Here is a 12,424-nt window from a genome sequence, read left to right on the forward strand (position 1 = left end):
GTATACAGGCTGTGATGCTTTGCTAAAAAAAAACGTCTCGTCGCATTACCGCCTCTGAGTGCAATGCATTCAAGTGAATGAGGCCTTTAAAGAGCACCTGTCACTCACACTTTGAGGGGTCACCCGCCCCCATCTGCAGGTTGTACACCTCATGACGTCACCCAAGGGTCATGGGCAAGGGCTGACCCTTGGGGCTCATTCACACTGGGGGGGGCAGGGTTGTACACATGCTTTGCTTCATGACCAGGGGCGGACTGACCATTTGGAAACTCGGACACTGCCCGAGGGCCCGGGGTCAGTAGGAGGCCCCATGAGATGCCCCTGGTACCTTTTTCATAGGCTTTTTTGAGTTTGGGCAGGGACACAGGGGCCCCATGATCCCCTATTGCCCGGGGGCCCCATGAGTTGTCAGTCCGCCCCTGGTCAAGAGCATGCAAAAAAAAAAAACAAATGGCTTGTCGCATTAGTGAATGGGGCCTTTAAAGAGCACCTGTCACTCATGGACAAGGCAGCCAGTCATTGCCAAGGGCTGACCGTTGGGGCTAATTCACACAGGTGACTGGGGGGGCAGTTAAAGCAAATGGTTGAGCTGTGGTTTTAATGCCCCCTCTACCGACTACCCACCTAAACAAGGGCATGCAGCCGCTCAGGGATGCACAAATGCCCCAAACCTCATAGATGCAGTAAAAAAATAAACACGCCGCATTCGGCGGGCAGCGCTGCCTCCGAGCAGGACCTGTGCACGCCGTTGTGGTGCAGTGAGTTGGCATTTTCAGGGATCAAAGACATCACGCCTCTGAAAAACGATCCGACGCAAATTGCTTTTCAGAGGTTCAGAAGACCTGCCATACCTATGAACAAGCCCTTAAAGGAACCTCTTTAGATTGTAAGCTCTTGTGCCGTATTGCGGCTGCACTGCCTCCCTCTATGTTTGTAAAGCGCTGCGCAAACTGCTGGCGCTGTATAAATCCTGCATCATAATACCAGCAGGGGTGGACTGACAACTCATGGGGCCCCCGGGCAATAGGGGATCATGGGGCCCCTGTGTCCTTGCCCAAACTGAAAAAAGCCTATGAAAAAGGTACCAGGGGCATCTCATGGGGCCCCCTACTGACCCCGGGCCCTCGGGCAGTGCCCGAGTTTCCAAATGGTCAGTCCGCCCCTGCCTGCATCATAATACCAGCAGGGGTGGACTGACAACTCATGGGGCCCCCAGGCAATAGGGAATCATGGGGCCCCTGTGTCTTTGCCCAAACTTAAAAAAGCCTATGAAAAAGGTACCAGGGGCATCTCATGGGGCCCCCTACTGACCCAGGGCCCTCGGGCACTGGGCGAGTTTCCAAATGGTCAGTCCGCCCCTGCCTGTATCATAATACCAGCAGGGGCGGACTGACAACTCATGGGGCCCCCGGGCAATAGGGGATCATGGGGCCCCTGTGTCCTCGCCCACACCCAAAAAAGCCTATGAAAAAGCCAATGAAAGGTACCAGGGGCATCTCATGGGGCCCCCTACTGACCCCGGGCCCTTAGGCAGTGCCCGAGTGCTCAGTCAGTCCGCCCCTGCATCCCAGTAATAATATCGCCGCCATGCGTTCCTCAGTGTACGTGTAGCGCGGACGCCGTCGCAGCAAATGTAGATTTTCCAGGAAGTCGATGGGGTCACCGGTTGTTTGCAGACACCGCGGTGCAGCTGCGCTCCAGACGACGCGCAGAGATTTTTTTTTTTGTGTGCGTTAAAATGCAATTAATAAACCGGGCGGCGTGGAAAAGCCTCGGGCGCATCCTGCAGGCTGGCAGCTGCGCTCACCCCTGCGTCTGAGGACAAGCAGGCTGCACCGGGCTCCTCCCAGGGCTGAGCCCAGCCACCAGACCGCCGCCTCCTCCTGCCCCCCCGCCATTGGTGGATTTGCATGGCCCAGCCCAGTTTTCCTGGAAAGTTCTTGGAAATATATGAGCTTAGTTCTGCTGTTCAGATTGGGGCAGCATACTGACACACACCCTTCTATATATAGTGAGAGCGCGACGACGCACGGTCACAGACGCTCGCTGCGCTGCCGAGAGAAAGGACTGTGTCAGCTCGCCCTCCCCGTCACCTCCAGCTAACCTGAAAAAAGAACGATTCCCCCCCCCCCCCGAGACGACTGTGAATTCCGCCAGCTTCTCCGCGAGAGACCTATGCCTTTTCGTTCTTCGTGGACGGATATGATTCTTTGTGTGAGAGGGTAAGACGCGCGCCGCGACTCCACGGCGACAAAAACCCGTGCGGATGGCGATATGTGACGCTGGCGTGTTTCTTTTCCATGCAATGTGTGTTCGGAATCACCTGAGAATGTTGCGATTGTTGCATTTGTGACCTTTGTTTGTTTGCTTTTCGGTATGTGTCGCCCCTCGTCTCTAAACCGTCGCGGTGACCTGCTGCGTCTTTCCGACTTTGCGGGTCGCTCGCCCCCCCCCCATCTCATGACATCACCTTCCCGGTAATGTCTTGTTTTCTAGCTTTAGTCTATAGAATGTTACAATTCGGGATCATGTGAGAATGTTGCGATTGTTGCATTTGTGACCTTTGTTTGCTTTTATTCGCGTCGCCCCTCGTCTCTAAACCGTCGCAGTGACCTGCTGCGTCTTTCCGACTTTGCGGGTCGCTCGCACCCCCCCCCCCATCTCATGACGTCACCCGTCTCATGACGTCACCTTCCCTGTAATGTCTTTTTTTTCTACCTTCAGTCTTTAGAATGTTACAATTTTGGATCCTGTGAGAATGTTGCGATTGTTGCATTTGTGACCTTTGTTTGTTTGCTTTTCGGTATGTGTCGCCCCTCGTCTCTAAACCGTCGCGGTGACCTGCTGCGTCTTTCCGACTTTGCGAGTCGCTCTCACACCCCCCATCTCATGACGTCACCCGTCTCATGACGTCACCTTCCCTGTAATGTCTTTTTTTTTCTACTTTCAGTCTTTAGAATGTTACAATTTGGGATCATGTGAGAATGTTGCGATTGTTGCATTTGTGACCTTTGTTTGCTTTTCGGTATGTGTCGCCCCTCGTCTCTAAACCGTCGCGGTGACCTGCTGCGTCTTTCCGACTTTGCGGGTCGCTCGCCCCCCCATCCCATGACATCACCTTCCCTGTAACGTCTTGTTTTCTAGCTTCAGTCTATAGAATGTTACAATTCGGAATCATGAGAGAATGTTGCGATTGTTGCATTTGTTTCCTTTTCTGTATTTGTGGCCTTTGTCAACTGTCGCTGCGTCTTTGCGGGTCGCTCGCCCCCCCATCTCATGACGTCACCTTCCCGGTAATGTCTTGTTTTCTAGCTTTAGTCTACAGAATGTTACAATTCGGGATCCTGTGAGAATGTTGCGATTGTTAAATTTTGGACCTTTGTTTGCTTTTCTGTTTGCGTCGCCCCTTGTCTCTAAACCGTCGCGGTGACCTGCTGTGTCTTTCCGACTTTGCAGGTCGCTCGCCCCCCCCCCATCTTATGACGTCACCCTCCCTATAATGTCTATTTTCTACCTTCAGTCTATAGAATGTTAAAATTTGGGATCCTGTGAGAATGTTGCATTTGTTACATTTGTTTCCTTTTCTGTATTTGTGGCCTTTGTCAACTGTTGCTGCGACTTTGCGGGTCACTCGCCCCGTCTGTACCTCGCTTGTCTCATGACGTCACCTTCCCTGTAACGTCCTTTTAATTTTCTTTCTAGCTTCAGTCTATAGAATGTTACAATTGGGGATCATGTGAGAATGTTGCAATTGTTACATTTGTTTCCTTTTCTGTATTTGTGGCCTTTATCAACTGTTTCTGCGACCTGCTGCCTCTTTGCGGGTCACTCGCCCCATCTGTACCTCACTTGTCTCATGACGTCACCTTCCCTGTAACGTCCTTTTAATTTTCTTTCTAGCTTCAGTCTATAGAATGTTACAATTGGGGATCCTGTGAGAATGTTGCAATTGTTACATTTGTTTCCTTTTCTGTATTTGTGGCCTTTATCAACTGTTTCTGCGACCTGCTGCCTCTTTGCGGGTCACTCGCCCCATCTGTACCTCGCTTGTCTCATGACATCACCTTCCCTTTAAATTCCTTTTTAATTTTCTTTCTAGCTTCAGTCTATAGAATGTTACAATTGGGGATCATGTGAGAATGTTGCAATTGTTACATTTGCGACCTTTGTTTGCTTTTCGGTATGCATCACCCCTTGTCTCTAAACCATTGCGGTGACCTGCAGCGTCTTTCCGACTTTGCGGGTCGCTCCCCCCCCCCCCATCTCATGACATCACCCGCCCCGTCTGTACCTCACTTGTCTCATGATGTCACTCTCCCTATAATGTCTTTTTTTTCTACCTTCAGTCTATAGAATGTTACAATTTGGGATCCTGTGAGAATGTTGCATTTGTTTCCTTTTCTGTTTGCGTCGCCCCTTATCTCTAAACCATCGCGGTGACCTGCTGCGTCTTTCCGACTTTGCGGGTCGCTCGCCCCCCCCCCCATCTCATGACGTCACCTTCCCTGTAACGTCTTTTTTTTTTTTTTTTTTTCTAGCTTCAGTCTATAGAATGTTACAATTTGGGATCATGTGAGAAAGTTGCAATTGTTACATTTGTTTCCTTTTCTGTATTTGTGGCCTTTTGTCTTTAAATTGTCGCTGCGACCTGCTGCGTCTTTACAGGTCACTCGCCCCGTCTGTACCTCGCTTGTCTCATGACGTCACCCTCTCTAGAATGTCTTTTTTTCTAGCTTCAGTCTATAGAATGTTACAATTCGGGATCATGTGAGAATGTTGCGATTGTTGCATTTGTGACCTTTGTTTCCTTTTCTGTTTGCGTCGGCCCTTGCCTCTAAACTGTCGCGGTGACCTGCTGCGTGTTTCCGACTTTGCGGGTCGCTCGCCCCCCCCCCCATCTCATGACGTCACCTTCCCGGTAACGTCTTGTTTTCTAGCTTCAGTCTATAGAATGTTACAATTGGGGATCCTGTGAGAATGTTGCAATTGTTGTATTTGTTACATTTGTTTCCTTTTCTGTATTTGTGGCCTTTGTCACTGCGACCTGCTGCGTCTTTGTGGGTCACTCGCCCCGTCTGTACTTCGCTTGTCTCATGACGTCACCCTCCCTATAATGTCTTTTTTTTCTACCTTCCGCCTATAGACTGTTACAATTTGGGATCCTGTAAGAATGTTGCAATTGTTGCATTTGTTTCCTTTTCTGTATTTGTCGCCCTCCTTTTTAAACTGTCGCGGTGACCCGCTGTGTCATTGCGGGTCACCCGCCCCCATGTGTACGCTGAATGTTACAATTTGGGATCATGTGAGAATGTTGCACTTGTTGCAATTGTTGCATTTGTTTCCTTTTCTGTATTTGTCGCCCTAATTTTTAAACTGTCGCGGTGACCCGCTGCGTCTTTGTGGGTCACCCGCCCCTATGTGTACGCTGAATGTTACAATTTTGGGTCACGTGAGAATGTTGCAATTGTTACATTTGTTTCCTTTTCTGTATTTGTCGCCTTTGTCTCTAAACTGTCGCGGTGACCTCACACCCCATCTGCAGGTTGCCCACCTCATGACGTCACCCTCCCTATAATGTCTTTTTTCTACCTTCAGCCTATAGAATGTTACAATTTGGGATCCTGTAAGAATGTTGCAATTGTTGCATTTATTTCCTTTTATGTATTTGTCGCCCTCATTTTTAAACTGTCGCGGTGACCCGCTGCGTCTTTGCGGGTCACCCGCCCCCATGTGTACGCTGAATGTTACAATTTGGGATCATGTGAGAATGTTGCAATTGTTACATTTATTTCCTTTTCTGTATTTGTCGCCCTGATTTTTAAACTGTCGCGGTGACCCGCTGCGTCTTTGCGGGTCACCCGCCCCCATGTGTACGCTGAATGTTACAATTTTGGGTCATGTGAGAATGTTGCAATTGTTACATTTGTTTCCTTTTCTGTATTTGTTGCCTTTGTCTCTAAACTGTCGCGGTGACCTCACACCCCATCTGCAGGTTGCCCACCTCATGACGTCACCCTCCCTATAATGTCTTTTTTCTACCTTCAGCCTATAGAATGTTACAATTTGGGATCCTGTGAGAATGTTGCAATTGTTGCATTTATTTCCTTTTATGTATTTGTCGCCCTGATTTTTAAACTGTCGCGGTGACCCGCTGCGTCTTTGTGGGTCACCCGCCCCCATGTGTACGCTGAATGTTACAATTTTGGGTCATGTGAGAATGTTGCAATTGTTACATTTGTTTCCTTTTCTGTATTTGTCGCCTTTGTCTCTGTCGCTGCGACCCACTGTACATCGCCCGCCTCATGACGTCACCCTATTTTTTTTTCCTCTCTACCTTCAGTCCACAGAGCCTGCTGGCGGATCAGAGGGGCTGCCGACCTTCTTCGTGCGTGGCGGTCCCCGGGTTTGCCGCCGACCAAGTCATGCACCCCTTGAACCCGCCGACCTGCCCCACGCAGCAGCCGCTGAGCTCGCCGGAGCTGCCACCCAGGACGGCCGAACCTCGCGTGGCTCCTCCTCCCGCGCAGAGGGACCCCGAAGAGGACCTGCTGTGCATCGCCAGGACTTTCTGCTACTTGAGGGAATCCGGTAAGTCCCCCAGGAACGTCTGTTGTTGTTTTTTTTTTTTTCTTGCGACGGTGTTAACGATGTGAATGGGTTAAAAACAAAAAACAACAAAAGAAATAAAAGCGCGAGGGGAGCGGCTTGGCTGATTCAGGATATAATTAGATCCAATAGAAATTGCGTATCTCTGCGGGGAATACCGGGAGGAATATTCGGGATTTCTGAGAAAACAGACACGTGGGGCGAGATGTGCAGCGAGCAGCCGTGACGTCTGAAATACCCAGAAAGATTGAATCACTTCCCTGGAAGCCGCTTCCACTGTACTCCTGCGCAGCCACACCAAACTCCAAGAAACTCCGCGACCACAATCAAATCCACCGCCGCCGCAATCTGACCCGCCACAACTGGGGAGGGGGGTGGGGTGGCTTTTTTTTTTTTTAATGAGGAATACAAAACATAAAACTGACACTTTCCAACAGTCAGGAAATGTTTTTGAGGATTCATTTTTACGACGTAGGGCAGGGCGGCGGCGGCAGCGCGACCGGCAATTAGCCGCCATCAGCGACCGAAATGTCATCTCCAGACCATTTTATTTGTACCAATAAAGGGCCCCATTAGATCTGTAGTTGGTTTATATTGATTATTGATTTGAAGGAGAACGTATTGATCCCAGATTGGTTGTTTTTTTTTTTTTGCACCCCCACCCAAAAAAAAATTTTTTTTGGAACTGAACTCATATCAATTATTTGTTATTTTCAATGCTCACAGTTTGGTTATTGATCTGAAGGATAACTTATTGATCCCAGATTGGTTTTTTTGCACCCCCACCCAAAAAAAAAAAATTTTTTTTGAACTGAACTCATATCAATTATTTGTTATTTAATTTATTGATCTGAAGGCGCACCGCTGAAAGGAAGGGCCTCATTATATCGGTAATCAAGCTGTTTTATATAGGTTATTGATCTGAAGGAGAACTTATTGATCCCAGATTGTTTTTTGCACCCCCCCCCCAAAAAAATATATATTTTTTTAACTGAACTCATATTAATTCTTTGTTATTTAGTTTGGTTATTGATCTGAAGGCGCACCGCTAAAAGGAAGGGCCTCATTATATCGGTAATCAAGCTGTTTTATATAGGTTATTGATCTGAAGGAGAACTTATTGATCCCAGATTGCTTTTTGCACCCCCCCAAAAAAAAAAAAATTTTTTTTTTAATTGAACTCATATTAATTATTTGTGATTTTCATCGCTCACAGTTTGGTTATTGATCTGTATTGATCTGAAGGAGAACTTATTGATCCCAGATTGTTTTTTTTTTTTTTCTTTTGCACCCCCCCCCCAAAAAAAAATTATATTTTTTTTTAACTGAATTCATATCTGTTATTTTCATCGCTCGCAGTTTGGGTTTTGATCTGAAAGCGCACCGCTAATGGGAAGGGCCTCATTATATCGCTAATCAAACTGTTTTGTATAGGTTATTGGTCAGTATTGATCTGAATGAGAACTTATTGATCCCAGGTTGTTGTTTTTTGCACCCCCCCCAAAAAAAATATTTTTTTTTAACTGAACTCATATCAGTTATGACTTTCAGTGCTCACAGTTTGGTTATTGATCTATTTTGCTCTGAAGGAGATCTTATTGATCCCAGATTGGTTTTTTGCACCCCCCCCCCCTCCAAAAAAAAAATATATTTTTTTTAACTGAACTCATATCAATTATTTGTGATTTTCAGTGCTCACAGTTTGGTTATTGATCTGTATTGATCTGTGCACCGCGAAAGGGAAGGGCCTCATTATATCTGTAATCAAACTGTTTTATATAAGTTATTGGTCAGTATTGATCAACAGATTGTTTTTCGCAAACCCCCCCACCCAAAAAAAGTTTTTTATAACATTAATATTGATTATTTTCATTGCTTACACTTAGATTATTGATCTGTATTGCTCTGATGGAGCTCCACTAAAGGGCCTCATTATATCTGTATTCAAACTGTTTTATATAAATATTGGTCAGTATTGATCAACTCATTGATCCCAGATTGCTTTTTGCAACCCCTGCCCGCCCCCCCCCCCCCCAAAAAAAAAAGTTAAAAAAAAACGAACTCATCAATTTATATGATTTTCATTGCTAACAGTTTGGTTATTGATCTGTATTGCTCTGAAGGCGCACTGCTATAGGGCCTCATTATATCTGTAATCAAACTATTTTATATAGATTATTGGACAGTATTGATCTAAAGTATATCTCCATTGATCCTAGATTGTTTTTTGTTTTTTTTTTGCAACCGCCCCCCCCCCTCCCTCCCCCACCACCAAAAAAAATTTTTCTTAAAAATTTAACTTATTGTTTGTTATTTTCATCTCTTACACTTAGATATTGAACTGTATTGCTCTGAAGGCGCTCCGCCACAGGGACTTGTTTTTTGATCTGAAGGCCAATTGATTGATCGCAGATTGGTTTTTGATCTGAAGGCCAATTGATTGATCACAGATTGGTTTTTGATCTCAAGGCCAATTGATTGATCACAGATTGGTTTTTGATCTCAAGGCCAATTGATTGATCACAGATTGGTTTTTGATCTCAAGGCCAATTGATTGATCACAGATTGGTTTTTGATCTCAAGGCCAATTGATTGATCACAGATTGGTTTTTGATCTCAAGGCCAATTGATTGATCACAGATTGGTTTTTGATCTCAAGGCCAATTGATTGATCACAGATTGGTTTTTGATCTCAAGGCCAATTGATTGATCACAGATTGGTTTTTGATCTTAAGGCCAATTGATTGATCACAGATTGGTTTTTGATCTGAAGGCCAATTGATTGATCACAGATTGGTTTTTGATCTCAAGGCCAATTGATTGATCACAGATTGGTTTTTGATCTCAAGGCCAATTGATTGATCACAGATTGGTTTTTGATCTCAAGGCCAATTGATTGATCACAGATTGGTTTTTGATCTGAAGGCCAATTGATTGATCACAGATTGGTTTTTGATCTAAAGTTCAATTGACTCATCACAGTTCTTAAAAAAAAAAAAAACTGACAGAAATTTTTTGTTTTTCTTGCTTCATTTTATATACATTTTATCTACAATCAATATACAGGTGCTTGTGTAGATTATTGGGCTGTATTGATCTGGGGGATAATTCACTGATCACAGCTTGCCTCCCCCCCTCGGAAAAAAAAAATCATATTTTTTTTTAATCATACCAGTTTTTTGCTATCCTCGCTGCTTGTTTTATTTTACAATAATAATAATAATAATAATAAAAGATACAAAATATCAGGTTTTGCGCCAATGTTTCTAATCGCGTCTTTGCTTCGCTCTCCTTCCAGGTTGGTACTGGGGCTCCATCACCGCCACAGAAGCCAAGCAGAAGCTGCAGAAGATGCCGGAAGGATTTTTCCTGGTGCGGGACAGCACCCACCCGAGCTACCTCTTCACTCTGTCGGTTCGGACTAACCGCGGACCCACGAACGTTCGTATCGAGTATTCCGACAGCCTCTTCCGACTGGACTCCAACTGGCTGTCCAAGCCGCGAATCCTCTCTTTCCCCGACGTGGTCAGCCTGGTCCAGCACTACGTCTCGTCCTGCAGCTCGGATGGCGCCAAAGAGCCCGCCAGCCAACCGCCGCCCGAGCCGAGCCCCTTAAAGGAACCCGCGGCCGTCCACCTTAAGCTCCTGCAGCCCTTGCACCGAAGCGGAGAGAGCCCGAGCTTGCAGCACCTGTGCCGGCTGCAGATCAACCGGAGCATGGCGCCCGGCATGGAGGTGACGGAGCTGCCGCTGCCGCGCAGGATGGTGGAGTACCTACAGAGGTACCCATTCAAGCTCTGATGGTTTTCAGGGATGGACTCCATTTTTTTTTTTTCTCCTACACATACTTCCCACACATGGACTGTAAATATTCCTGATATTTATTATGAATGCCCGCACCCGGCGTCTTTTTCTAGCACTGATAGCTGCCCAAAGATGAATATTACTGCTCAGCAGCGGACTGCGGCACCAACTGAACTGCTCGGCGTTCACCGATGTAGTCACTATAATAGTGACCGCGGCGAAACGCCAGATATTACCGACTTTTGTCACCTGCTTCATACTGGCGGTCTGTCTTCGCCGGATCTACGTCACGGGGGAACTAGAGATCTGAATCTCGCAGACCGCCATCTTGGGCAGAGGCCACTTTCCGGCCCGAAACACTAAACCTTCCGGCTGATAATTGGGGCAGAATGGGAACAAATCGGCTTCTCTGCCGCCTTCCTGGATGACAATAAATAGGATTTGATATAAAATTTGTTGTCGTGTCGTTTTATGCTGGGGGGTCGTTTGATTTGTTTTTTACAGGGTTTGTTTTAGGCTGGGGGGGTCGTTTGATTTGTTTTTTTACAGGGTTTGTTTTAGGCTGGGGGGGTCGTTTGATTTGTTTTTTTACAGGGTTTGTTTTAGGCTGGGGGGGTCGTTTGATTTGTTTTTTACAGGGTTTGTTTTAGGCTGGGGGGGTCGTTTGATTTGTTTTTTACAGGGTTTGTTTTAGGCTGGGGGGGGTCGTGTGATTTTTTTTTTTTTTTTTTTTTTTCTTCAAGGTTTGTTTTAGGCTGGAGGGGTTGTTTGATTTTTTTTTTCAGGGTTTGTTTTAGGCTGGGGGGGGTCGTGTGATTTTTTTTTTTCAAGGTTTGTTTTAGGCTGGGGGGGTTGTTTGATTTTTTTTTTTCAGATTTTGTTATAGGCTGGGGGGGTTGTTTGATTTTTTTTGTTTTTTGTTTTCAGGGTTTGTTATAGGCTGGGGGGGGGGGTTTGATTTTTTTTCAGGGTTTGTTATAGGCTGGGGGGGGTTGTTTGATTTTTTTTTTTCAGGGTTTGTTATAGGCTGGGGGGGTGTTTGATTTTTTTTTCAGGGTTTGTTATAGGCTGGGGGGGTTGTTTGATTTTTTTTTTTCAGATTTTGTTATAGGCTGGGGGGGTGTTTGATTTTTTTTTTCAGGGTTTGTTATAGGCTGGAGGGGTTGTTTGATTTTTTTTTTTTTCAGATTTTGTTATAGGCTGGGGGGGTTGTTTGATTTTTTTTGTTTTTTGTTTTCAGGGTTTGTTATAGGCTGGGGGGGGGGGGTCGTGTGATTTTTTTTTTTTCTTTTTTTTTTTTTTTTTTCAGGGTTTGTTATAGGCTGGGGGGGTTGTTTGATTTTTTTTGTTTTTTGTTTTCAGGGTTTGTTATAGGCTGGGGGGGTTGTTTGATTTTTTTTGTTTTTTGTTTTCAGGGTTTGTTATAGGCTGGGGGGGTTGTCTGATATTTTTTTTTTTTTGGGGGGTTTGTTATAGGCTGGGGGGGTTGTTTGATTTTTTTTTTCTCATGGTTTGTTTTAGGCTGGGGGGTTGTTTGATTTTTTTTTTGTTCAGGGTTTGTTATAGGCCGGGGGGGTTGTTTGATTTTTTTTTTTCAGGGTTTGTTATAGGCTGGGGGGGTTGTTTGATTTTTTTTTTCAGGGTTTGTTATAGGCTGGGGGGGGTTGTTTGATTTTTTTTTTCAGGGTTTGTTATAGGCTGGGGGGGGGGGGTTGTTTGATTTTTCTTTTCAGGGTTTGTTATAGGCCGGGGGGGTTGTCTGATATTTTTTTTTTTGGGGGGGTTTGTTATAGGCTGGGGGTGTTGTCTGATTTTTTTTTTATTTTCTGGGTTTGTTTTAGGCTGGGGGGGTTGTCTGATTTTTTTTTTTTTTATTTTCGGGGTTTGTTTTAGGCTGGGGGGGTTGTCTGATTTTTTTTTTTTTTATTTTCGGGGTTTGTTTTAGGCTGGGGGGGGGTTGTCTGCATTGTGCAGTTGGCTGACTGTCCCTGGGTACGCCTTGATGCAGCCCGGA

General features: G+C 45.8%; 1 protein-coding gene across 1 annotated transcript; it reads left to right on the forward strand.

Moving 5' to 3' along the window:
* The first annotated feature begins 1,989 nt into the window (after positions 1–1,989).
* CISH (cytokine inducible SH2 containing protein) lies at positions 1,990–10,862 on the forward strand. Its single transcript, XM_089663797.1, has 3 exons — positions 1,990–2,222; positions 6,341–6,588; positions 9,905–10,862. Exons 1-3 carry the CDS (start codon positions 2,176–2,178, stop codon positions 10,405–10,407), a joined length of 798 nt encoding a protein of 265 aa, XP_089519923.1. The 5' UTR covers positions 1,990–2,175; the 3' UTR covers positions 10,408–10,862.
* Positions 10,863–12,424: the final 1,562 nt, after the last annotated feature.

Source organism: Staurois parvus, unplaced genomic scaffold, assembly GCF_062004578.1.
Source record: "Staurois parvus isolate SC_StPar_1 unplaced genomic scaffold, SC_StPar_1.0 ptg001768l, whole genome shotgun sequence".
NCBI classification, from domain to species: Eukaryota; Metazoa; Chordata; class Amphibia; order Anura; family Ranidae; genus Staurois; species Staurois parvus.

Coding starts and splice junctions, on each gene's coding strand:
- CISH (XM_089663797.1), top strand. CDS start 2,176: ATGCCTTTTCGTTCTTCGTGGACGGATATGATTCTTTGTGTGAGAGG. Junction 2,223..6,340: donor ATGATTCTTTGTGTGAGAGG/GTAAGACGCGCG, acceptor CTCTACCTTCAG/TCCACAGAGCCTGCTGGCGG. Junction 6,589..9,904: donor CTGCTACTTGAGGGAATCCG/GTAAGTCCCCCA, acceptor CTCTCCTTCCAG/GTTGGTACTGGGGCTCCATC.